General features: G+C 49.8%; 1 protein-coding gene across 2 annotated transcripts in view; it reads left to right on the top strand.

Moving 5' to 3' along the window:
- The window catches only part of LOC101953192 (complement C3), a 219,455-nt gene that overhangs the window by 45,208 nt on the left and 146,802 nt on the right, over positions 1-27,445 (top strand). The window contains exons 20-31 of one of the 2 annotated variants that reach the window (XM_008174762.4): positions 1,324-1,409; positions 1,591-1,730; positions 2,774-2,986; positions 10,342-10,408; positions 10,906-10,992; positions 11,638-11,841; positions 13,232-13,307; positions 14,680-14,839; positions 16,180-16,275; positions 23,612-23,762; positions 25,220-25,383; positions 27,047-27,205. The exons of the other annotated variant lie outside the window; for it this stretch is intronic. Of the exons in view, the coding sequence (XP_008172984.2) occupies positions 1,324-1,409; positions 1,591-1,730; positions 2,774-2,986; positions 10,342-10,408; positions 10,906-10,992; positions 11,638-11,841; positions 13,232-13,307; positions 14,680-14,839; positions 16,180-16,275; positions 23,612-23,762; positions 25,220-25,383; positions 27,047-27,205 (1,603 nt within the window). The remainder of the gene's footprint in view (positions 1-1,323; positions 1,410-1,590; positions 1,731-2,773; positions 2,987-10,341; positions 10,409-10,905; positions 10,993-11,637; positions 11,842-13,231; positions 13,308-14,679; positions 14,840-16,179; positions 16,276-23,611; positions 23,763-25,219; positions 25,384-27,046; positions 27,206-27,445) is intronic. 2 annotated transcript variants of the gene reach the window in all.

Below are 27,445 nucleotides of genomic sequence, written 5' to 3'. Positions count from 1 at the left end.
TCATTTCTGTTTGTTATTCAGGGTGTGTTATTGGATCGACAAGTCATGTGATATTGATGGTGCTTTCTAATTGGATGTGTGATAAATGAAAGAGGGGGTAGCTCCCTTTTATGAACATCCAGCCAGCCAGTTAGCTATAAACTCCCTCTTAGTAGCTGTTCTCTACTTGCTTTTCCTGTAAAGGGTTAAAAAGTCCATAGGTAAAAGGAAGGGAGTGGTCACCTGACCAAAAGAGCCAATGGGAAGGCTAGAACTTTTTAAAATTGGGAAAAAACTTCCCCTTTGTCAGTCTGTGTTGTTCTCCCAGAGCGCAGAGACAGGGCTGGAACTATGCTCTAAGAGTTTGAGCCAGGTATGAAAAATCATCAAATCATACCTAGAAACCACTCATTTGGAACCCCAGATATGTAAGTAGATCAGGAAATGTCTAGGAAGACGTGATTAGGTTTATCTCTTTTCTTTCTTTATGGCTTGTGGACTCCTCTGTGCTAACCCCGGGTGCTTTTGTTTTGTTTGTAACCTTTAAGCTGGACCTCAAGAAAGCTATTCTTGCTTCTTAATTTTTGTATTTCCTCTTTTTAAATCTAGCAATAGCCTGAGTTTTTAGATGTATTTGTTTCTTTTTTTTAATAAAGTTTACTTTTTTAAAGGATTGGAGTTTTTTGTGTTAAGCGGTTTGTGCACACATTGTTTAATTAGCTGGTGGCAACAGCTGATTTTCTTTGTTTACGTTCTCAGCTGTCCCCCAAAGGGGGCGGGGTGAAAGGGCTTGAGGGTACCCCATAGGAAGGAATTCCCAAGTGCACCTTCCTGGGTTCTCAAAGGGGTTTTTGCACTCGGGTGATAGCAGCATCTACCAATCCAAGGTCAGAGAAAAGCTGCAACCTTGGAAGTTTAATGCAAGCCTGGTGTGACCAGTATTAATTTCTAGAATCCTTGCTGGCACCACCTTCTGCACTCAAAGTGCCAGAGTGGGAAATCAGCCTTGACAGGATGGCTGAACCACTGTAAATGAGGCACTGGGCCAGGCCCCTCTCCAGTGGAATGGAATATAATTCCCCTCCTTGGAATTATTCCTGGACACTAGAATTAATATCCCTACTCTTGAGACTTTTAAAACAGGTCATGTCCTGTGACTGGTGCAAAACTTGGACCACCGAGTTACTCCCCAGAGATTACTCTGTATTTTAGTGGGTGGGTGAAGAAGGCTTTACCATGAACCTCAGTCCTAAGATAGGAGGATCTACACCCTTAGCTGGGGAATGTCCATGAGTCCTAGCTCCTTCCTTCTGTAAAAGACTCTGTCTTTCTCTTTCCATGTAGAATTTCTTCCAATACGACGTGTATTTTCCTGAAGGATTCCATCACCACCTGGGAAGTCCTGGCTGTGAGCCTTTCAGAGACCAAAGGTGAGGAACACCACAAGCTCTCCCCAGAACAGGCAGAAAAGCTAATGGGGAAAAGACCCTAGGCCACAATGGGCCTTGGAAACATCACAGTGAGATGGAACAATCGAGGAGACAGCAGACACATTTCAGGACTAAAGTATAAGTCCCCCTGTCTCTGACCCTGGGTCTTTTCCCATTGCAGGGATCTGTGTGGCTGACCCCTATGAGATAAAAGTAAGGAAAGATTTTTTCATTGACCTCCGGCTGCCCTACTCCGTAGTGAGGAATGAGCAGGTGGAAATCCGGGCTATTCTCTACAACTATCAGAACAAAAACATTAAGGTAAGCTCACCACCTCATGGGGCTCTGCAATGGACCTGAGGTGTCAATGCTTTGACAGACAGCCAAACCAAAACAAAATGGTGGAAGGCTTGTTCTTCTAGGGCCTGATCCCTTTGGGGCTGGACACCCTTGACTCCCATTGATCTTGTTGGGTGCTGAACCCCTTGAAGGATCAAGCTATGGAATCCACCCAGTTAAGAACATAAGAATGGCCATACTGGGACAGTCCAGTGGTCCATCTAGCCCAGTATCCTGTCTTCCGACAGCGACCAGTGCCAGGTGCTTCAGAGGGAATGAACAGAACAGGTAATCATCAAGTGATCCATCCCCTGTTGCCTATTCCCAGCTTCTGGCAAGATTGCATGATACAGAGAGAGATAAAAAATGCCCTTCTGGCTGCCATTCTTCTCTGGTTGGGCCCCAAATCTGTGAGTAGGTACCAGGTTCAGAGCTTTCTGCTGACTCACACCAGTAGCCAGACCAGGTGGGTCTCATTACTTCCACTCAGGAACACCACAGGCTGAGGGCCTCTCTGAGGAGGGTCCTGAAGGGCCTCTCAGGAAGGAGGTCAGGATACAGTCAAGTGCTTTGTAAGTATAGTCCTGTCTGTTATTTATTAAGATTAAAGGCGAACTCCAGTCAGAGGATATGTTTTGGATCAATGCCCTACAGCAGGGGTAGGCAACCTATGGCATGTGTGCCGAAGGCGGCACACGAGCTGATTTTCAGTGGCACTCACACTGCCCAGGTCCTGGCCACCGGTCCGGGGGGGGGCTCTGCATATTAATTTAATTTTAAATGAAGCTTCTTAAACATTTTAAAACCCTTATTTACTTTACATACAAAAATAGTTTAGTTATATATTATAGACTTTTAGAAAGAGACCTTCCAAAAACATTAAAATGTATTACCGGCACGTGAAACCTTAAATTAGAGTGAATAAATAAAGACTCGGCACACCACTTCTGAAAGGTTGCCAACCCCTGCCCTACAGTGTCATGGTGTGCAGACTGTCTGCTCACAAATCTCTGTTCTCTTCTCAGGTCCGGCTGGAGCTGCTGCACAACCCAGTTTTCTGCAGCGCATCCACTTCCAAGGCTAAATACCGGCAGATGCTTGACATCAAAGCCAAGTCCTCCCGGGCCGTGCCATTAGTGATTGTCCCACTGCAGCTGGGATCTCATGACATTGAGGTCAAGGGAGCAGTGTGGGGAAGTTCTTTGTCTGATGGTGTGAAGAAGAAACTGAAGGTTGTGGTAGGTATCAGGTGATGGGGGCGTGATGTCTGCTGGAGGGCAAGAGGCAGGAAGCCAGATTGGCTGGATTCTGGAATTGGTGCTGTACCTTAACCTGTTAAATTAACACTCTGCATCTCCATCCTCATCCCATTAACTCCCCTCCTCTGTGACAACTACAGCAGGGCTGGGGCTGGCCTGGTTATCTTGCACTCAATCCTCTGAGCCGTCATATAAGAGACCTAGGTTCAGTCCCTCAGGCCCAGGGTCTTGCTCCTTGGACCAGTGTGTGCTGGAATCAATGCACCCAGGGAGAACCTCCTATCACTCGGCAGAGAGAGCTGAGCAAAGGAGCAGTATTGGTGGGTTGCGAAGGGCATATTGGCCTGCGCCAGGAGATCACTGCAATGCTGGGTGAGAGGAAGATCCTCCACTGAAGATCAGGGAGTAGAAAAGTCCTTCTTTTTCGAGCACGTGCTCATAGTGATTCCAATTAGGTGTGCGTGTGCTGCGTGCACGGCCATCGGAGATCTTTTCCCTAAGAACACCCGGTGGGTCAGCTGGGGAGCCCCCTGGAGTGGCGCCTTCATGGCGCTGGATATATACCCAGCTGACCCAGCGCCCCCTCAGTTCCTTCTTACTGCCCGTGATGGTCGTTGGAACTGTGGAGCTCGGCTTTGCTGCTCTCCACTCTCCCTAGCGTTTTTTCTCTCAACAGTTATTAATAGTTTGTTAATAGTTTATAGTAGTATAGTTATAGAGTTTTATATAGTTGTAGTGTAAATCTTGCCCTCCTCCCCGCCGGTAGGTTGGGCTCATGCCCAAAGCTCCAGGCTTGAAACCCTGCACGTCCTGCTCCAAGCCCATGCCAACGGGCAACCCCCATGACTCTTGTCTGAAGTGTCTGGGGGAATCTCATCAGACCGAGAAGTGCAGGATCTGCAAAGGTTTTCGGCCCCGGACTAAAAAGGAGCGGAACTTGCGGTTCTTAGCCCTCAACCCCCAGCACCGTGCCAAGACCCAGCACCGAGCGCTTCGGTGCGCAGCGCCCCAGCGGCAACAGTAGGAACTGCACCCTGGTCGGACTCTGATAGAGACCCACGGCACCGGTGTTCCCTGGCACCGCAACCGACATCATCGATCCGGCACCGCTCCCATTCACCTGGTCAGAAGCGGCACCGTAGATCGGAAAAGACTGGCCCACCTCAGCAGACGCCAGCCTCCCTGGATCTGCCCTTAGCGCCGCATCATGTAGAGAGTGACCAGGGGCACAAGGGCCGACTTTGGCACCGTTGACTAGGGACCGAGAGCGGAGCCGTTGAGTCCGGTGCGTCTGGACTCCCCAACGCATAGCGTGGTTGAAGTCCAGTTGCCATTGACTCCGGACACATTTGCGGCTGCAAGGGATCTGATTGCTATGACAGCTTCGGCATTCCCTCAGCAGACAAAGGTACCGGTTCCTGCTCATGTGGCCCCATCTCGGGGCAAACCGACCCTTATCCCCGCTGGCACTGTCAGTTGAGCCACGGCACCGATCCCGCTCTCGGCCCCGTTCCTGCTCCCGACATCGCTCGCAGTCCTGATGTCACTCGCAGTCCCGGCACCGCTGTCCTTCGCAGCGCCGGTCGTACTCGCGGCACCGGTTGTACTCGCGGCACCGATCAGACTCCTGGCACCGCTCTCTCTGCACGCTGGTCACTGTCCAGGAGATCTCGATCCAGACGCCACTCCCGACGATGATCACCGTCGCAGACTAGGTCCAGGTCCTGACACTGCTCCCCGTCGCAGTACCACTCTCCATCTTGGAGGTACTGATCCCCATTGCATCGACGTGACTCGGCACAGACCCGCTCTGCACCATTATGGCCATCACGCTCCGCCTCTTGTTCAACGGAGTCGGACGTGGGGTCGTGTCTGTCAGAGCGCCACCACTTGGATCCCAGCCGCCTGGACTCAGGGGCTAGTCATTGGCAGGTGCAAGGACAAGGTCCTGTCCAAGAGTCTACTCAATGGCCCTTTTGGACACCCTGGGCATACCACTTCTCATTCAGCCCTCTCCGAGCTGCGTGTGCCAGAGGCCATCAGCCGTCCTGCTCCTGGGGGCATGGAAACTGGGGCGTCGTCCATCCAGGCTCCAGACTCTCCTCCAACTCCGGTTCCTGGCCCAGACGCTGAGGTTGCGGCCTCAGGACGCCAAGACCTAGCTCAGCAAGAGGTCCCAGATGATCCTCTTCCTTCCGTAGCCTCCTCCTCATCCTCACCTGATGAGGTGGTGGCAGGAACTGCTATTTTGGGTTCCCCCCACTATAGACCTCTGTGCCCATCAGGACCTCTTACGTAGGCTGGCACAGAATATGAACCTCCAAGCAGAGGAGGTTATAGAGGTGGAGGACCCTGTGGTTGACATTTTGTCCACAGAAGCTCTGTCTAGGGTGGCCCTACTACTCATCCGGACCATCCAGACCACAGCCAGAACAATCTGGCAAACGCCCACGTCCATTCCTACGACTGCTAAAGGGGTGGAGCAGAAGTACTTCGCCCCCTCCAAGGGATATGACTATTTGTACACGCACCCATAGCCCTGTTCACTGGGGGTGGCCTCAGTGAATGAGAAGGAGTGCCATGGTCAGTAAGCCCCGGCACCCAAATCAAAAGAGGCCAAGCACCTCGATTTATTTGGGCGCAAAGTCTACTCCTCGGGCAGACTTCAGCTCCAGATTGCAAACCAGCAGGCGCTCCTGAGCCGATACAACTATAACTCTTGGAACTCCATGTTAAAGTTCAAGGAGCTGGTTCCTTCGGAGTCCAGAGAGGAGTTTGGGGCCCTGGTGGAAGAGGGCAAGACGGTGGCGAGGACCTCATTACAGGCCTCGTTGGACACTGCAGACTGCCGCTTGGACCCTCTCTTCAGGGATTGCAATGAGGCGTATATCTTGGTTGCAAGCTTCCGGCTTACCACCAGAGCTTCAGCAAACAATACAGGATCTCCCCTTTGATGGAGAGGGCCTGTTTTCAGACAAAACTGACTCGAGGCTTCAGAGCCTCAAGGACTCAAGGGCCATAATGTGATTGCTGGGGATGCACATGCCGGCTACCCAGCGGAAGCCATTCAAACCTCAGCCACAATGCTCCTATCCCCCTCCTCGGCTGAGGCAGGACTTCTATAGTAGGCAGGGGCACAATACCAAGAGGAAACCCTCCAACCACCAACCCGGCCAGGGCTCTTCCAAGCTCTCAGCGGGCCTTAAACAAAACTTTTGAAGGGACGGTCAAGGACAAGGTACCAGACCTCGGTCAGGATCCTACCCCACCCTTCCTGACTCGTTTATCCCGTTTCCTCCGTGCTTGGTCCCTTATAACCATGGACCCCGTTGGGTTCTTCACGCGGTGAAAAGGGGATACTCTCTCCAATTTTCTTTCTCCTCACCCTCCCACCCTCCCTCCCTGTCCCTCTTCAGGGACCCTTCTCACGAGCAACTCCTCAGTCAGGAGGCTCAAACGCTCCTATCCATGGGGGCAATCAAGGAGGTTCCAACGGAGCTAAAGGGCAGGGGTTTTTACTCCCATTTTTTCCTAATTCCCAAGATGAAGGGCGGGTTTCGGCCTATCCTGGACCTGCGCAGACTCAACAAATTCATGGTAAAGTTGAAGTTCTGCATGGTCTCCTTGGGCACCATTATACCTTCCCTAGAGACTGGTACACCGCCCTCGACATGAAGGATGCGTATTTCCACATAGCAATCCATCCAGCACACAGACGCTTCCTCCGCTTTGTGGTCAACCGCGAACATTATCAGTTCATGGTCCTTCTGTTTGGCCTTTCCACAGCCCCCCGGGTGTTCACCAAATGTATGGCAATCGTGGCAGCCTCCCTTCGTTGGAGGCGGATACAGGTATACCCGTATCTCGATGACTGGTTCATCCGAGATCGCACCAAAGAACAGGCGCAGTCCCACATTCAAGTGGTTACAGACACATTTTGTCGATTAGGTCTTCTCATCAGTGGCAAAGTCGACTCTAGGACCAACCCAGAGAATAGAATTCATCGGGGCGGTCCTAGATTCTGTGCATGCCCGGGCCCTCCTGCCGGATGCTTGTTTCCACGCTCTGACGGGCCTCATTCGTAGCCTTCAAAGCTTCCCAACCTCAACAGCAAGAACGTCCTTGAGACTTCTAGGACACATGGCTTCCTGCACGTACATGACCAGGCATGACAGACTACGGCTCCGTTCGCTTCAAGCTTGGCTGGCGTCAGTCTTCCGCCTTGGTTGAGATAACCTGAACCTGGTGGTAACTGTTCTGGGGGAAGTCCTGGCCTCTCTCCACTGGTGGCTAGACCCCAGGGCAGTATGCGGAGTCTCCTTCCACACACCCCAGCCATCCTTGTCCCTTGTTACAGACGCGCCAGCCCTGGGTTGGGGTGCCCGTCTCGGGGACATTCAGACAGGGCTTGTGGACCCCGTCCGAACTCTCTTTCCACATCAACATACGGGAACTGATGGCAGTACATCTAGCTTGTCAAGCCTTCTGAGACCACCTGCATGGTCGCTGTGTGGTGGTCCTCACAGACAACACCACGGCCATGTTCTACATCAACAGGCAAGGCGGGGCTCGTTCCTCCCCTCTCTGTCAGGAGGCCATTTGACTGTGGGAGTTCTGCATAGCCCACTCCATTCACCTGGCGGCTTCGTTCCTCCCAGGGGTCCAGAACACGCTGGCGGACCCCCTCAGCAGATCCTTCCACGCCCACGAGTGGTCGATCCGTCCGGATGTCATTCACGCCATCTTCCTAAAGTGGGGATTTCCCCAGGTCGACCTGTTTGCCTCACACAGCAACTGGAAATACCCGGTGTTCTGCTCCCTCCAAGGTCGCTCCCCGGGCTCCCTCATGGATGTCTTCCTACTCCCGTGGACGAACCAATTATTCTACGCCTTCCCACCATTTCTCCTTGTACACAAGACCCTGCTCAAAGGACGCAGGGACAGGACTCGACTGATACTAGTCGCCCCGGCGTGGCCCAGGCAACATTGGTACACCACGCTGTTGGAGATCTCCATGGACGTCCCAGTTCCACTGCCCCTTTTTCTGGACCTGATCAGTCAGGATCACGGCCACCTATGTCACCCCGACCTACGATCCCGCCACCTCACGGCGTAGATGCTGCATGGCTGAGCCATTCAGAATTCCTCTGTTCTCACTTGGTGCAGCAGGTCCTGTTGGGCAGCAGGAAACCACTCGGGCCACATATATGGCTAAGCGGAAGCGATTCTCATGCTGGTGCACTCACCACGGCACGCCCCCTCTCCAAGCATCTATGCCTCTCATTCTGGACTACCTCTTGAGCCTGAAACAGCAGGGTCTGGCGACATCATCTATCTGAGTTCACCTGGCGGCCATCTCGGCTTTTCACCCAGGTGCGAATGGTAGATCTGTCTTTGCTAATTCCATGGTCGGCAGGTTCCTCAAGGGCCTGGACCGTCTCTACCCACAGGTGCAGCAGCCAGTCCCTACATGGGACCTTAACCTGGTCCTCTCCAGACTCATGGGGCCCCAGTTTGAGACGCTGGCCACCTGCTCTCTTTTATACCTCTCTTGGAAAACAGCTTTCCTCATCGCTACCACGTCAGCGAGGCGTGTCTCCGAACTCAAGGCCCTTACCTCGGAACCACCTTACACAATCTTCCATAAGGATAAGGTGCAGCTGCGACCTCACCCAGCCTTTTTTTCCATATCAACCAAGATATTTTCCTCCCGATTTTCTGCCCAAAACCACATGCCAGTCATCAGGAACAACGTCTGCACTCCCTCGAGGTTCATGGGGCCCTTGCCTTCTACATTGAGCGTACGAAGCCACTCCGAAAAATGACCCAGCTCTTCATCGCAGTGGCGGACCGCATGAAGGGCCTCCCAGTCTCCTCTCAGCAGATCTCTTCTTGGATCCATGCTTGCTATGATCTTGCCAGTGTCCCGATCCTGCCTTTTACTGCTCAGTCCACAAGAGCCCAGGCTTCGTTAGCAGCTTTCCTGGCCCAACTACCAATCCAGGAGATCTGCAGAGCTGCCACTTGGTCTTCAGTACATACCTTTGCTTCACACTATGCCATTGTCCGGCAAGCCAGAGACGATGCGGCATTTGGTAGAGTGGTCCTTCAATCCACATTACTTCACCCCGACCCCACCGCCTAGGTAAGGCTTGGGACTCACCTAATTGGAATGGATATGAGCAAGCACTCGAAGAAGAAAAGACAGTTACTCACATTTGTAACTGTTAGTCTTCAAGATGTGTTGCTGATATCCATTCCAAACCCGCCCCCTTTCCCCTCTGTGGGCTGGTCCACACTAAGCCCCCAGTTCGAACTAAGATACGCAACTTCAGCTATGTGAATAACGTAGCTGAAGTCGAAGTATCTTAGTTCGAACTTAAAGGTACTTACCGTGGGTCCACACGCGGCAGGCAGGCTCCCCCGTCGACTCCGCCTACTCCTCTCACGGAGCAGGATTACCGGCGTCGATGGCGAGCACTTCCAGGATCGATTTATCGCATCTAGACAAGACGCGATAAATCAATCCCAGAAGATGGATTGCTTGCCTCCGAACCAGCGGGTAAGTATAGATGTACCCTGTCAGAGTAGCTGGCAAGAAGGAACTGAGGGGACACTGCGTTGGCTGGGGTATATATCTAGTGCCATGAAGGCGCCACTCCATGGGCCTCCAGAGCCGACCCACCGGGTGTTGCTAGGGTAAAAATTCTCTGACGGCCGTGCACGCGGCGCGCACACACCTAATTGGAATGGATATGAGCAACACATCTAGAAGAACAACAGTTACAAAGGTGAGTAACCGTCTTTTCAGGGAGGTCACAGAGCAATGATGGAATGAATTGAGCTTCTCACTTCCTCACCCTGCCAGACTCTGTAAGCCAGATTCATAAGAACGGCCATACTGGGTCAGACCAAAGGTCCACCAAGCCCAGTGTCCTGTCTTCCAACAGTGGCCACTGCCAGGTGCCCCAGAGGGAATGAACAGAACAGGGAATCATCAAGTGATCTATCCCGTCGCCCATTCCCAGCTTCTGGCAAAAATTCCTCCCGTTCATCAGTGGTGTTATGCCAGGGATGATTTTGGCCTAGGGACTTCTCCTTGGATGCATCCTAACCAGGATCCAAAATGAAAGGGGACGCTGCCTGAGGCTGAGGTCAGATTCCAGACTCATGGGATGGGGCCTGATCTCAGTTTCACTTGACCGCTGACTTCCGGTGGAGTCACTCCTGATTCACGCTGATCAAAAGATCAGCAAGTCGCTCACCTTTTCCTACTGCTCTTCATTGTCTCTGAATGCTACTGTGCTTACTATACTCTTGTCATTCCTTTCTAGCCTGAAGGGATAAAGATGAACAAAACAATTATGTCTGTGGTACTGGATCCATCTGCGAAAGGACCAGGTGAGTAGCCGCACTGCTTTGCCTTTACGTGGCACCTCTCATCCTGAAGGTCTCAAAGAATTCCACAATCTATAGCTAAGTGAGGGCATCTCTGTTTTTGGAGCCCTTGTATCTAACCCAAACCCTTAATCGAATCTGCAGAAAACTTCCCTGAAAAATTCTACCCTGGCATCTGATCGTGCGTGGGAGATTTCAGAGGGATTGGTTTCGTGTTGGCTGAGATGGAGGTCAAAATCCGGCTCATCACGGAAGACTAGAATCAGCACTATGCAGAGCAATTCAGCTGCCACTGAAATGCAGCCGCCTCTGCCTGCCCCGTATTCATAGCTTCCTGGTTCCCATCTCAGCTGCCCCCTCCCTCCCTTTGCCCTAGCACGTCAGTGGATAGTGCAGGGCTCTATGAGCATTGTAGAGTATTATTCAAGAACCAGCAGCAAATCTCACCCGGCTGGACGGATGGCATTTCACTGTCTCTTCTCCTCGTCCTTCCTTTTCAGGGGGAGTCCAGGAAGTGAAGGTGAAAGCGGCAGATATAGACGACATGGTTCCAGACACAGAATCGGAGACCAAAGTCAGAATACAAGGCAAGGGCCTCTGATTTGAAAGTGTTTTATGCTTTAGAAACAGAGTGAAGGGAGCAATGAATTCTTCTCTGGTAGCCACACTCGCAGGAGGTGAACCGATTACCCACCTGGTTCTGTTACAACTGTCTACGTGCACTATCGAGCATTAATGGCCAAGATACAGCGAAGTCATTGTCGGCGTGTGGCTAAACAAGGTGCTCTCGGGAGAGACAGGTGCACAGAAATAAGGAGTACCCAGGGGGCAGCCTCTGTCTCTGGACAGGATGGCCTAGTGCAGGGGTCTCAAACACACAGCCTGCGGCCCGCAGAGTTATTTGCTGCAGCCCACCAAGCTCCGTGCGCCCCTCCGCCCTGACCTCCACCAAGTTATTCCCTGCGGCCGCCAAGCTCCCCTTACCCGTTGTCCCCCCTCCCCCAGCGCGCCGCGTCCCCGCTCCTTTGCCTACCTCCAGCCGCTTCCCGCCGTCAAACAGCTGTTTGTTGCTGGGTTAGGATCCGACCTTCATGGGGTTTGGGTGTGCTCAGCACCATGCCGGACTGAGCTCTCAATCCGTCACTGCCCGCAGAGAGGTCTGTCTGTCTCTCTGTCTCCATCAGCGCATGTTCTCGGTGCTCGAATTCACGCCGTGTTATTTCCTTGGCCAGGAAACCCTGTGACAATCATTGTCGAAAACTCCATCGACGGGGCCAACCTGAAGCACCTCATTGTGACGCCGTCTGGCTGTGGGGAACAGAACATGATCAGCATGACCCCCCCCGTCATCGCCACCATCTACCTGGACACAACCGAGCAGTGGGAAAAGATCGGGGTGGAACGCAGAGCGGAAGCCATCAAGTTGATCATGCAAGGTAAGTACTTCTCATACCAGAGAGCAAATCCCTCTTCAGGCTCGCAGTAGGGACACAGGAACTGCGGCACAGGACTGGCCCTGAGGTCCATCTAGCCCAGTAGCCTGTCTCGGAGAGTGGCCGGTACCAAATGCTTCAGAAACCTCATGTTAAGCACATTGGGTGATAGATAGAGAGTCCAGGGATCAGGGAGGTAGCCTGGCACTCAGGGGACACCAGTTCAGTTCCCTGCTCTGCCACAGACTCCTGGTGTGATGTTGGACAAGTCACTTAATCTCTCTGTGACTCCATTTCCCCCCTGCAAACGGGGAGAGTAGCAGTGCCCTGCTGCACAGGGGGGTTGTGAGGGTAGATGGCAGGAGCTCCGCAAGCTCCCACCGGCACCTGGATCGTGGCCCTGCCTGCACTCTGCCCTTCCTCACGAAGCCCCTCCGCTTTTCCCCTCCCCCTGTGGGCCACTCACGCTCCACCCCGAGGCCCCGCCCCACTAGGCTTCTTCCCCCCAAGGTCTTGCCCTTGCTCCACCTCTTCCCGCCCCCATTCTGCCGCTCACTCCTCTCCGTCCCCTCCTCCCCCGTCACTCACCCATAAGGCAGGAAAAAAGTGGGTGGGGTCATGTCCCCCTGGCCGCCCCCGTTCCGGCACCCCTGGTAGTTACATTGAGGATTATGAGGCACCTCGGTACTATGGGATGGTCGTGGGGTGGAGGCCATTCACCCACAGTTCAAATCCGTGTCAGGTTGGCACTTGGTAACAAGGAAGGATAGAGAATCTCATCACCATTGAGAGAACTTGGTAGGTTTCAGCCTAGCTCCTGAAGGAACAGGTGTCCCTTTCCCTACACCCCGAGCCCCTTTGTGGGCCGCCTACATTAAGTGCGGAGTCTGAACTACAAACATCCCATCCCTTAAGCTTTTATAATATGGGGAAACTGAGGCAGGCAGTGACTTGCCCAACATCACATCACGCAGTGAGCGACAGAACTGAGAACTGAACCCAGGAGTCCTGACTCACAGCACCTTGCTCCAAACACTAACTCACCCTCCCCTCCCGGAGCCTGGCATACAACCCAGGCATCCCACCTCCCAGGTCCCCATACACTCTATTCACTTGACCCCGCTCCCACCCCGAAGGGAGGATTTATGCTGGTGAGGAATGGGGCAGTGCCCATGCCAATCGGCTTCTCCACCAGACAGGTTTCTGCCTTCGCTTCCCTTGAGTTGCTGTGCTGTGTTCCTCCTGAGAGACGCCTGCAGAAAGTGGAGAGCCACACAACTCAGACAGCCGCGGCTGGGGTCACAGCTCTGATTTCGTTTGCATTACGCATGTAAAGTCTTCATTAGACGCTCACCAGACATCGCACAGCTCCTTCTTACTCTCCCTGTTTCAGGTTACACACAGCAGATGGTTTACAAAAAACCCGACTTCTCATACGCTGCTTTCAAAGGCCGGCCATCAAGCACTTGGTGAGGACAGTGGGTTTTCTAATGCACGCTCTTTATCACTGTTAGCCTGACCCTACACATGCAATACGTGAGCCAGAGCAAGTCAGTCTCCAGCCCAAAACCAGAGGGCAAAGGTCAACTCATACAATGGGAAAAAAGTACCCAATCCAACTCGCACACATGGCAATGGAAAGACGCCCAAAGATGAGACAGGCACCTGGCAGAATTTACAAAATCACCTAAGCAGAGTAGGGGCTTAATTCCCTTTGAAATGGGAGTTGGGTGCCTAGCTCACTTAGGCATGTCAACTATGCCTATTTGCATATTTAGGTGCCTAAATACCTTGTAAATGTGGCCCCCAGTGATTTCAGTGACAGTTCAGTGTGGGTGAGTGGATGGCTTGAGGGATTGGTGATGAATAAGGTGAAGATTTAGTCATGGGTATTTTCTAACTGCATCCAGCCGCCCACAGTCCCGAGGCCCCTGGGGACTGCTCTGTGATGGCCTCCGGGGCTGCCCGCAGGACCACTGCTCCAGCCACTGCTCAGACTGCCCCCAGGTTGGCCCCTGGGCAGGGCCGGCTCCAGGCACCAGCAAAGGAAGCAGGTGCTTGGGGCGGCCAAAAGAAAGTGGCGGCAGGTCCGGGTCTTCGGTGGGAATTCGGCGGCGGCTCCCTCAGTCCCTCTCTTCCTCTTTGAGCTGCCGCTGAAGTGCCACTGAAGAGGAAGAGAGGGAGCGAAGGACCCACTGCCGAATGAAGCGGCATGATTGAGCTGCCGCTGAAGTGCCGCCGATTGGCTTTTTTTCTTTTTTTTCTTTTTTTTTCCGCTTCGCCGCTTGAGGTGGCAAAAAAGCTGGAGCCGGCCCTGCCCCTGGGACTGCTGCTGCTCAGGCAGTCCCCGGGGCTAGCCACACCAGCCGCTGCATCTGTGGAAGTCCTGGAACGTCATGGAATCCGTGACTTCCGCGACCTCTGTGACAGACTCGCAGCCTTAGTAATGAACTCCAGGTCCTTTCATTTTAGCTGGCTAGTTTGTAGCTGGCTCAGACTAACCGTTACCATCTTGACGGCTGTTCACTGGCTTGTGTGAAGTTGAGTTTGGTGACTCTCCAGTCCAGTTCCCAGTGGGCAGCTGTCCACAGCGGGCCCCCAACCCCACCATCCTGGTCATCGGTACATCTCAAGTAGAGCCGGCCGTAATAGGGAGCAGTGTCTGGATGCACTTTTCCGGACAAGCGGTGACATTTTCCCTAGCTCCTGCTCACTCAGGTTACCATAAACTGACCCACATGAACCTCACTCCATTTACTGCTGTGAAACGTCTCAACTTTCACACTGAGGGTAATTCAGGGAAGGCAGGAGTGACCGTGATGTGACTGATTCTGCCCTCAGGCTGACGGCCTACTTGGCGAAGGTCTTTGCTCTAGCTAAGAAATTGGTGCCCATTGAAAATCAAGTTATCTGCGGGGCAGTGAAATGGCTGATCCTGGAAAAGCAGAAACCGGATGGGGTCTTCCAAGAAGACGCCCCCGTAATCCACGGAGAGATGGTGGTACGTGTTTCCTTTGACTTTTACACACCAATCACTACCCACCTCAGTCATCACAGCAATTTGTTGATTCATAATTCAAAGGGACGTGTTACTGGGCTACATCCCAAAGTTTGTGCTCATGCAGACTGATCTCCTCTCTCTCTCTCTCTCGCATCAGTGGAACAACCCAGTGCAGTTACCTGGGCAGCAGTGAATGGAGATTCAGGCCCAGTGGGCCAGATTGTATCTATTTAGTCCTTAGTGAACTTCATGGAGTCTTTGCACTTCTCCCTTGTTGGGGGTAAACTTTTTGCTGGGAGTAGATCATTTTTGGTTTTGTTGTTGTTCGGGGTTTAGGAGTGGAGGGGGGGTCATTGTTGGAGTTAGGGGTGTCAGGGTTTAGTGCATGTCAGTGTTAGGGTTAATTAGGTAAAAGGAGGTATCGGTGTTGGGCTTTTGGGGTCTCAGTGTTAGGGTTTAGGAATTGAAGGGGGTGTCAGGGTTTAGCAGAGGTGCTGGAACTAGGGGTGCACGGGGTGCTGCAACACCCTTTGGCTTGAAGTGGTTTCCATTATATACAGGGTTACAGTTTGGTTCAATGGCTCTCAGCACCCCCACTGTAAACATTGTTCCAGCACCCCTGGGGTTTAGTGCTGCCAGTGTCTGAGTTTAAGGGGTCTCAGGCTTAGGGTAGAAGGGGGTGTCTGTGTCTGGGTTTATTAGATAGAAGGGAGTGGGGTTAGTGCTGTGAGTGTTGTTCTCATGGTGGAAAGACGTCTCCAAAGGGGATAGTTTTGCAGTGTTTACTAAAGACACTTAGGCTCTGGCCTGGTCTGATCTCCCCTGGGCATTGGTTCCCCTGCCAGCTGCCCTCAACTGAGAATGCCTTGTCCACGCCTCTCATGCGTTTCATCCCGGGCTTAGTGATTTGCATTGCCCCAGAGGAGTGCCGCTGTCTTGGTGGTTCACAGGCCAAAGTTTAGTCTTTGATGTCACTGAGGCTTGATCCATTAACGCACGGGAAGCTGCCTGGGAGCTAGTGGCGGGACCTGAGCACCGGCCTGGTGAGCTAAATTCTCTCACGCTGGTTTAATATGAAGCATCTCTATTGACTTGGATGGAGTTCCTCCATACTGACAAAGGAGTAACTGAGATCAGAACCTGGCCCATTGCACGACAGATGTTCGTTAGCCAACGGGAGGTTCAGCGATAGGTCTGGCCACGACTGAGAGTCCATTCTTGGGTAGCTTTCTAGGAAGCATGTGTTCTAATTTCCTATGCTGAGGGCCTGGGATTAATTCTTTCTTTTCATGGTACTCGGGGGACTTTCTTATCCCAAATCTTCCTTTGCTCCCCTTTAGGGAGGGTACAAGGGTGCTGAGCCTGATGTCTCTTTAACGGCTTTTGTGCTGATTGCATTGGAAGAGGCCAAGGACATCTGCAAGGATCAAGTCAACGTGAGTATCTCTGCAGCGTATGTGCACTTCTATGTTCATACCCAGGTTTTCCCATCTTTCCATCCCCTATGAACCACGCCCCGTGGCACGTGGAATTTGCTGGGGAAGGAGTTAGTGGCGTTGCCAGATAGTCTTCTCTCCTCGCACACCCGTTGAGGGGCTCAGGTCTCGAATGTCTGGGACGCAGCCTTCGGAGTCCCCCAACAATCTCGCAAGAATCTGCCAGGAAAATGAGAAAAGCTGGGCTTGGATATTTATCATATGAAAAAAACAAGCACAGAAAAATGATTTAAAATAACGTAGAGACCATCTTCATACATTGGAAAGAAGCAATGAGTCCTTATTTGGGTTTGGCTTCATCTTGCTATGGTTTAACGGCCTCCCCATCTACAAAAGGAGAGACTATCAGAATACAAGGCTTTCAGGATTACAAGATGGGTGGGTTTAAGTTCCTGTTATTATTATAATTATTATTTCTATTGAGGTAACCCCTTGGACCCTCAGTTCAGGACCAGAGATCCCATTGTGCCAGGTGCTGTACAAACACAGAACCAGAAGACAGTCTCTGCCCCAGAGAGTTTGCAATCTAAGCATGCAGGAATATTAAGGGGAACTGAACGTGTCAGGGAATTAGTTACGGGACATTGATGAAGGAACAGAAGTTTGACCCCGTGTAGAATTAAGCATGAGGGTTTATTACACACAGTGCTGGAGGAGTGTCACTTCGCTTATTAGGCTAAACAATTGATTACAATAGATCATATAGGGTGCCAATGGGTGGAGAGAAGTGACGGGGTGGGAGTTCCCGAGCCCCTGGATAGGTACTAGCAGCAAGACAGAATGAGCACAATAAGCCATTAGTCTAAAAGATTACATAATGGCTCTGCCCATAGCTCAGGTTAACATATTGGCTAATACACAGGTGTTATTCCTCAAAATTCTTCTTTTGCAATGTGTAAATTAAATCCTGATTTTAGATCCATAGAGATGACGGTGACTCTTTTCAGACAGGTTGGCCCACAGGTACATACCTGGAGGGTTTAAAGCAACCCTCTGCCCCAGCCTCCTGTACCCTGAACTCCTCATTTCTGGGCCCACCACAGAGCCCACACCCCCAGCCGGAGCCCTCACCCCATCCTACACCCCAACCCTCAATTTAGTGAGCATTCGTGGCCCACCATACAATTTCCATATCCAGATGTGGCCCTCAGGCCAAAAAGTTTGCCCACCCCTGCTCTAGCACCCTGCCACGTCATTAACCACAGTTACATCCCCCAGAGTTAAAGTGATCATTTCAGTAGGAACTCAACTGGCAACCGAACCTCCTTTCTACCCCCTCATCATTAGGAGAAGCAAACCCTCAGCCCTCTCCAAGGACCCTATCAAAGAGGTGTCTTTTGCAGCACGCTCAGGTCACCACATTTGAGCTATTTCAGGCCAAGCTGGGGAACAACTTCCAGAGTCTTGGAGCCCTTGTAGAGAACAGCCTGCCAGCTGCCCCCTCTCTTTTATAGTGAAGGGGAGCCCGCTGACTGCAGCTGTAGCAGTACGGCATGAGGAGAGAGACAATCAGCCAAAGGGTGAAGACAGCGTGGCCTAGTGGGTAGCGCACTGGACTAGGTTTCAGAAGACTTGAATTCTCATCCCACACCTGCTGGGGGACCTCAGGCAAATAACATCCCTGCTCTGTGCCTCAGTTTCCCTTTCTGTAATTTGGAGCTAACAAGACTAACCTCCTTTGTAAAGCGCATGGAGATCTGCTGAAAAAAAGTGTAATATAAGAGCTTGGTCCTGTTAGATCCCGTGCCCCGGTCAAACTGACATGGGGATGACACTACCCTCTCTCATCCCAGGGAGGCTTGCTCAGCCGCTGTTCCATTCGTGGGGCTAAACAGAGGACATCCTCCTCCAGAATTGCCTCCATCTTTCTTCTTCAGGCTTGCCAGTCCTACATTTGCTCCATATGCGCTTTGTCCTCCTGTACACTGTCTGTCCACTATTTTCTTGGCCATCCTCTTGTTTTCCGCTAGTAAACGTTACTCTCAAATGCCTCCTTAACAGGATTCCCTCTTCATCCCCTCTGTGTACATGCCCACCACATCATCACATCCTCCTCTCTTCCAGCTTCTGTCTGATACCACAGACCAGGGCCAGATTTAAGGGCAGGCAATCCAGGCTTGGGGTTGGGTGGGCGCCGCACTCAGGGTGCTGTTTTTGTTGTTAAAGACAAAAGAGAAAATCGAATGTTTGAAGTAAAATGTTTCCGGTATTCCGTATGTGGATTCATTTTTCACTAACCTCCTAGAATGTTCTGGACCTATAAGCTTTGTTTCTATAAGCTTAGAGGAAACCAATTTTTTTTATTTGCTTATATATGGCATGAAAAAATACAGATTTACAGCTCCCAGCATGCAAGCACATAAGAATGGCCATACTGAGTCAGACCAAAGGTCCATCCAGCCCAGTATCCTGTCTACTGACAGTGGCCAATGTCAGATGCCCCAGAGGGAGTGAACCGAACAGGTAATGATCAATTGATCTCTCTCCTGCCATCCATCTCCACCCTCTGACAAACAGAGGCTAGGGACACCATTCCTTATCCATCCTGGCTAATAGCCATTAATGGACTTAACCTCCATGAATTTATCTAGTTCTCTTTTAAACCCTCTTACAGTCCTAGCCTTCACAATCTCCTCAGGCAAGGAGTTCCACAGGTTGACTGTGCACTGTGTGAAGAAGAACTTCCTTTTATTTGTTTTAAATATGCTGCCCATTAATTTCATTTGGTGGCTCCTAGTTCTTATATTATGGGAACAAGTAAATAACTTTTCCTTATTCACTTTCTCCACACCACTCATGATTTTATATACCTCTATCATATCTCCCCTTAGTCTCCTCTTTTCCAAGCTGAAAAGTCCTAGCCTCTTTAATCTCTCCTCATATGGGACCCTTTCCAAACCCCTAATCATTTTAGTTGCCCTTTTCTGAACTTTTTCTAATGCCAGTATACCTTTTTTGAGATGAAGAGACCACATCTGTATGCAGTATTCAAGATGTGGGCGTACCATCGATTTATATAAGGGCAATAAGATATTCTCCATCCTTTTTTAATGATTCCTAACATCCTGTTTGCTTTTTTGACCGCCTCTACACACTGCGTGAACGTCTTCAGGGAATTATCCACGATGACTCCAAGATCTCTTTCCTGATTAGTTGTATCTAAATTAGCCCCCATCATATTGTATGTATAGTTGGGGTTATTTTTTCCAATGTGCATTACTTTACATTTATCCACATTACATTTCATTTGCCATTTTGTTGCCCAATTACTTTCTGGAAATCTAAGTACACTATGTCCATTGGATCCCCCTTGTCCACATGTTTGTTGACCCCTTCAAAGAACTCTAATAGATTAGGAAGACATGATTTCCCTTTACAGAAACCATGTTAACTGTTGCCCCACAATTTATGTTCTTCTATGTGTCTGACAATTTTATTCTTTACTATTGTTTCAACTAATTTGCCTGGTACTGATATTAGACTTACTGCTCTGTAATTCCGAAGAAGTGAGGTTTTTACTCACGAAAGCTTATGCCCAAATAAATCTGTTAGTCTTTAAGGTGCCACCAGACTCCTTGTTGCTCTGTAATTGGGGACCTCAGGAGATCATCTAGTCCAACCCCCTGCTCAAAGCAGGACCAATCCGCAACTTTTTTTTTGTCCCAGATCCCTAAATGGCCCCCTTAAGGATTTAACTCACAACCCTAGGTTTAGCAGGCTAATGCTCAAACCACTGAGCTATCCTCCCCCCTCATTGTGTTACATTAGCTATCTTCCAGTCGTTGGGTACAGAAGCCGATTTAAAGGACAGGTTACAAACCATAGTTAATAGTTCCGCAATTTCACATTTGCATTCTTTCAGAAATCTTGGGTGAATGCCATCTGGTCCCAGTGACTTGTTACTGTTAAGTTTATCAATTAATTCCAAAACCTCCTCTAGTCACACTTCAATCTGTGACAATTCCTCAGATTTCTCACCTACAAAAGACGGCTTGGGTTTGGGAATCTCCCTAACATCCTCAGCTGTGAAGACTGAAGCAAAGAATTCATTTAGTTTCTCCTCAATGACTTTATTGTCTTTAAGTGCTCCTTTTGTATCTCGATCGTCCAGGGGCCCCACTGGTTGTTTAGCAGGCTTCCTGCTTCTCATGTACTTAAAAAACATTTTGTTATTACCTTTTGAGTTTTTGGCTAGCCATTCTTCAAACTCCTCTTTGGCTTTTCTCATTACATTTTTACACTTAATTTGGCAGTGTTTATGCTCCTTTCTATTTATCTCACTAGGATTTGACTTCCGCTTTTTAAAAGATGCCTTTTTATCTCTCACTGCATCTTTGACATGGTTGCTAAGCCACGGTGGCTCTTTTTTAGTTCCTTTACTGTGTTTTTTAATTTGGGGGTATACATTTAAGTTGAGCCTCTATTATGGTGTCTTTGAAAAGTGTCCATGCAGCTTGCAGGGATTTCACTCTAGTCACTGTACCTTTCATTTCTGTTTAACTAACCCCCTCACTTTTGCATAGTTCCCCTTTCTGAAATTAAATGCCACAGTGTTGGGCTGATGAGGTGTTCTTCTCACCACAGGAATATTACATTTTATTATATTATGGTCACTATTTCCAAGCAGTCCTGTTATAGTTACCTCTTGGTCCAGATACTGGGCTCCACTCAGGACTAAATCGAGAGTTGCCTCTCCCCTTGTGGGTTCCTGTACCAGCTGCTCCAAGAAGCCGTCATTTAAAGTATCGAGAAATGTTGTGTCTGCATTTCATCCTGAGGTGACATGTACCCAGTCAATATGGGGATAATTGAAATCCCCCACTATTATTGAGTTCTTTATTTTGACAGCCTCTCTAATCTCCCTTAGCATTTCATTGTCACTATCACTGTCCTGGTCAGGTGGTCGATAATAGATCCCTACTGTTATACTCTTATTAGAGCATGGGATTACTAACCATAGAGATTCTTCTATGGAACATGTGGATTCATTTAAGATTTTTACTTCATTTGATTCTACATTTTCTTTCGCATATAGTGCCACTCCCCCCCCACCCCCGCAATGATTGTGTCCCATTGATTGTCCTCACTCCACCAGGTTTCTGTGATGCCTATTATATCAATATCCTCCTTTAACTTGAGGCACTCTAGTTCATCCATTTTATTATTTAGACTTCTAGCATTTGTGTACAAGCACTTTAAAAACTTTTTCTGATGTGTCAGATTCTTTTTTATGTGAATGTTTCTCGTCTGATCTGGTCCACACTTTATCCACTTCCATCCTCTCCTCCTGACTAAAACCTAGAGAATCTCTATCATTAGACTCTCCTCTAAGAGAAGTCTCTGTCTGATCCACGTGCTCCTCTGCAGCAATTGGCTTCCCCCATCTCTTAGTTTAAAAACTGCTCTGCGACCTTTTTAATGTTAAGTGCCAGCAGTCAGGATCCACTTTGGTTTAGGTGGAGCACATCTCGCCTGTATAGGCTCCCCCATCCCAAAAGTTTCCCCAGTTCCTAATAAATCTAAACCCCTCCTCTCTACACCATCATCTCATCCACACATTGAGACTCTGAAGTTCTGCCTGCCTACCTGGCCCTGCGCGCGGAACTGGGAGCATTTCTGAGAATGCCACCATAGAGGTCCTGGATTTCAGTCTCTTTCCTAGCAGCCTAAATTTGGCCTCCAGGACATCTCTCCTACCCTTCCCTAGGTCATTGGTACCTACATGTACCATGACCACCGGCTCCTCCCCAGCACTATACATAAGTCCATCTCGAGAGATCCGCAACCTTCGCACCAGGCAGGCAAGTCACCATACGGTTCTCCCGGTCATCACAAACCCAGCTATCTATGTTTCTAATGATCAAATCTCCCATTACTAACACCTGCCTTTTCCTATGACTGGAGTTCCCTCCCCCGGAGAGGTAACCTCAGTGCGAGAGGATACCCCAACATCATCTGGAAGGAGGGTCCCAACTATGGGAAGGTTTCCCTCTGCTCCTGTTGACTGCTCTCCTTCCCTGAGCCTTTCATCCTCCTTAACAGCACAGAGGCTGTCTGACCAAAGGTGGGACAAATCTACAGTGTCCTGGAAAGCCTGAATAACATATCTCTCTGCCTCCCTTAGCTCCTCCAGTTCCGCCGTCCTGGCCTCTAAAGCCCGTACGTGGTCTCTGAGGGCCAGGAGCTCCTTGCAGCAAATGCACACATACGCCACCCGCCCACAGGGCAGGTAATCATACATGCTACACTGAGCGCAATAAACAGGATAGCCCCCACGCAGTTGCTGGGCTTCTGCCTCCATTCTCATCTACAGTTGCCTAGGTTAATGATAGGGTTTTTGTTTAAATCAAGAAGTTTTGATTATAGTTTAGTTTACAGGTTTTAAAGAATGGCAAGTGTATCTTGCCCCCTTCCCAACTCCCTCTCAAAACTCCCTGTTAGCAGTCCCTGTTTTGCAAAGCTCCTTGGTCACTTGCTCACTGCTTTATAAAGCCCTGGCCTCCTTGATAGCCCCGCCTCCTAACTAAGGCTCAGCCAATGAGCAGAGGCTTCTAGATTTCAAACCTTGTTTAGAAGCTCACAGCTTCCAACTGCCAGCCACAGCACATGGTCCTTCAAACAGACAAACACAAGCTCAGCACACAGCAAGTAACCCCCAAACACAAACACACGCTACAGACAGCCACTTACCCCAAGGGTCCTGTATTTGCTCCTCCTTCATCTTATACTACAGGGATAAATCATGCATATGAATCATGCATCAAAGTGGTGAAATGGGCTACAAGTGCAAGAAAAAATAAGGTATTCAAAAATTTAACAAATAGAGCGAGGGACGCCAAAGACGCTCTGGGGCGCCATTTGGGCTAGGGCTGGCCCTGCTACAGACTTTGGGCTCACTCCTGATGACATTCTGCATGTGGTCCAGAAATGTCCCCTTTCGCTGCCCTCAAATATCTCACTTCCATGTCTTCCTGCCTCCTCTGTCTTTCACCACTGTGAAATTACATAAAGCTGGAAGCCACATAAATTCGTAATGAATTAATGTAACCCACACACCTCCTGGGTGTGGTGTCTGTCCCATCTAGTGGCACTGAGACCAGGTAGAGCCAGATTAATGAATCTGCTCTAGACACTTCGGGCTTTTAGTTCAGTAAAGGCTCATGCATTTAGCTCCACAGGTCCCAGGTTCAATCCTGCCCTCCGACATTAACACCACCCGAAACCTCAGCCTAACCCACGAGATTGATTTTCTTTTGTTTTCCTTGTCACTTCGTAGAGTTTGGAAGGCAGCATCAGCAAAGCCGCTGACTACTTAGTTGAAAGGTACCAGTCTCTAACCAGACCTTACACTGTGGCTCTTGCGTCCTATGCCTTAGCAATGGTGGGGACACTGAACACCGAGAAGGCGCTCATGAGAGCTTCGACAGGTAAATGAGGGCATCTTATCAACTACTGGGAAGATGTGGCCAAGTCAGGATGGGGGTCAGGGAAGAGAAGCAAAGGAGGTTGGAGAGGGATTAATTTATGAGGAATGAATAACAGGCATAGATTTGTTCCTTTTGGCCAGATTTGAGATTGATCGGACTGGGTATAAATCCAGAGTAACTCTCCTGGGATGAATGGAGTTACTCCAGATTTACACCAGTGAGTCTGAGCTCTGGATGTGGCAGAGATATATGGTATTACTTGTCCTCAGGAGGAATCCGAGAGCCCTGTATGTATATCTAAAGGATGTAAACCCCAAAGAGAAAGAGAGAGAAAAGAGTGGGTCAGGAGGATGTAACTGGATGAAACTGAACAAAGGGGAATTTCAGAGGATAGAGAATAATATTGCCCGCAAGGAAAATGGAGTTTGCCCCATTGTTTGGGATAGTTAAAACAGGGCAGGACAAAGCTGTTGTCTAGATATAATAATGTTATGTTGAAAGGTGCCACAGACCTTGGCCATGTCTACAATGCAGGGACTAGAGCGGCACAGCTACGGTGCTGTAGCTATGCCGGTATCACCCCCTATTGTAGACGCAGACTGCACCCATGGAAGGAGTTTTCCATCTCTGTAGGAACTTCACTACCATGGTGGTCAACGGTAGCTAGGTCAACTGAAGCATTTTTCCATTGACTTAGCTTTGTGTGCACTAGGGAGGGGTTAGTTTGGCATAGGTATAGCGCTCCGGAAGGGTGTGTGTGTGTGTAGATGTTTCACATGTCCTGAGTGATACAGCTATGACGACCTAAGTTTTAAGTGTAGACCAGGCCCTTGTTCAAGTTAATGGGTATGCCAGGCACTCTTTCAGACTCAGCAGAAGGAGCAATCAAGACTCTTTCTGTAGTAGACACAGCTAAAAACAATGTAGGGACTGCCCAAGGCACACAGGAGGTCAAGAGCTAAGCCATGTGGTCTGAGGGGTTTCCCTGATTGCAAACACAGGGGCTAGTATGTTGGTTTTGCACCTTGTCCAGAAACCAGCTGAAAGCTTGGAGAAGTGTTATGAAACAAGGAGAGAGACATTGCTTGTTGGGCCTAGAACTCACTTCAGAGGTGGACTTGGGGATTTCTCAGCAAGGAAGTTGCCTGCTGCTGGTTTCTCTTATGCTCAGGAAAGTGGGACTTTCTGTGCATTTTTGTAAGCATTCAGGTTTACACCAGAGAATATAGCTGAGGCCTATCACCAATTCCTCATCCTAATAGAAACAGTCCTCCAAGACCCCAAATATTGGGTAGCTGCTCAGCCCGAAAGGGGCAACAATCGGTTCGACTTACCAATCGTCCACGTGGAAAGTTGGGGAAGGAGTCAGGAGATGGTACGGTCCAGTCAGATCTGCTCAGAATGAGTGGATGTCCTTGGGCAGAGTCCTTTAGCTCGCCTTCTTTGCTGCTACCCAGGGGGAAATCGCTGGGAAGAGCGGAACGCCCGCACCTTCAACATTGAGGGCACCTCGTACGCCTTGCTAGCCTTGCTGAAAATGAAGAAGTATGAGTTGACTGGTCCCATAGTCAGATGGCTGAGAGAGCAGAACTACTACGGAGGGGGATATGGATCTACCCAAGTGAGTATGATCCTTGTAGTCCCAGGTATCCTTCCGAGACTGTTTTGTGGGAAGGCCTCCCATCAGAAGGGATGGGATTCCGATCACTTGAGTCATTGTAGAAAGCCCGGTATGCCCGGTAGAGAACAATCCTGCATTGCCTGGGAGATGGGCAAAGTGACCTATCAGGTCTTTGCCATTGTTAACCTAAGGCAGAGACCAGCATAGGAGCATGATCGAATCTTCTCGCTAGAGGCTCCATCCTGCCAAGGTGATGAGTGTGAGCACATGCTTCTCTTTAAGACAGCAAGTTGTCCCAGGGAGTCAATGGGCCTTCTCGTCCCATGGGCAGAAACTCACGCGCATCTGGACTCATTCTAGCATTTGTTTGTTTTTTGGCCATTGGTCTGGAGACAGGGTACCAGGCGTGTAGGACCAACGATCTGAGTCCATATGACAAAGCAATGGTGGATCATGACTAATCTGAATTGATTTGGGTTTAATCCATCTCTTAGTAGAACTGTAAGCTTATGGGTTTTTTTATTCTTGTTTTTAAACTGTGCTTACATGAGGCACTGGAGAGGATAAAAGTCCTACTGTTAGTGACAGCTAAATAAATATCCCTATGGAGTGTCTTCAAATATCCCTCCCTTCCCTGGGGTACGGAGGCCACTAGGAACTATAGGGTCTGTCTGTGTCCAGCAGCCTCAGTTGAGAAATCCCTTTCCATTCCTTGCTACTGAGTCTTGTCTTTTCTCTACCTAAATGGACACTACAAGCTCTGCTGGGAGTGGTCTGTATTTTTGGAGTCACAGGCCATGTGTTCTATCCCTAACACTGTGCTGTGTGTGGCATAGATGTCTGTATATATGTGACCTACACACCTCCTGGGTGCGGTGCTCTGTTCCCTCTAATGGCACCGAGACCACTTAGAGAGATTAATGCGTCTGCTACAGCCTTAGCTAAGGGCTACATGGCTTTTAGCTCATGCAGGAGAGGCTCATGCATTTAGCAACAGGTCCCGTGTTTGAGTCCCGGACAAGCCCCCACTTATAATACCGATAGACCCCGGTCGTCGGTAGGCAGGATTGAACCTGGGATCTCTGGAGCTAAATGCATGAGCCTCTCCTGCATGAGTTAAAAGTCATACAGCCCTTAGCTAAGGCTGTAGCACACTCATTAATCTCTCTCGCTAAGTGGTCTCGGTGCCACCAGGAGGTGTGTGGGTTACATATACATAGAAGGAGCCGCTATCTTTTTGCACCTTGTCCAGCTGACAATTGGCCCCTGTTAATAGCTAGGGGTGATGGGAAGCTAACTGACCATGTATGATTTATTTATTGACCATGGGTTCTATTCCTGGCTTGGCCACTGGCTTCCTGGGTGACGCTGGGAAAGTTACTTCCCTGCCCTGTGCCTCCGTTTCCCCATCTGTAAAATGGGGATAAAGATACTGTACTGCTTTGTAAAATGCTTGGAGATCTACTGATGAAACACACGACAGAGGAGCGAGGTAATATTAGCATATAACCCTTTGCCTGCGTGACACCCAGTGGAACCCTGGTGTTTTCTTTCATTGTATTTTTGGTTCCTCTTCATTAAAGAGTCTCTTTAGAAGCTGTCAGATGTTCAGCGCAGTAGGACAATAAGATGTAACTGTCTTGTCTTCCTCCTGGTGTTCTAGGCGACCATCATGGTGTTCCAGGCTCTTGCGCAGTACCAGATAGACGTTCCGCAGCAAAAAGATCTGAATTTGGACGTTTCTATTCTCCTGCCGCGCCGTGCTAATCCAATAAAGTACAGCATCTTAAATCACAATGCTTTGGTGGCCAGAACAGAAGAGGTATTGTGCTTCTCTGTCTGATTAGTAGAGATCACTGATTATAGAGAAAGGGGATTTGACTAGAACCTCCTACCCAAACCCTTTTGGGAGCGGGGATTCAGATTCCCGGCACCAGATCCAAATCATCCATACTTTGTACTCAGATTTTTAAGACCAGAAGGGACCATTATGATCATCTCTTCTGACCTTCTGCATGACACAGGCCAGAGAACCTCACCTACTAATTTCTGAATCAAGCCC

The sequence above is a fragment of the Chrysemys picta genome, chromosome 22 (genome assembly GCF_011386835.1).
Source record: "Chrysemys picta bellii isolate R12L10 chromosome 22, ASM1138683v2, whole genome shotgun sequence".
Classification (NCBI taxonomy): domain Eukaryota; kingdom Metazoa; phylum Chordata; order Testudines; family Emydidae; genus Chrysemys; species Chrysemys picta.
This window is presented reverse-complemented; position numbering and strand designations above follow the sequence as displayed.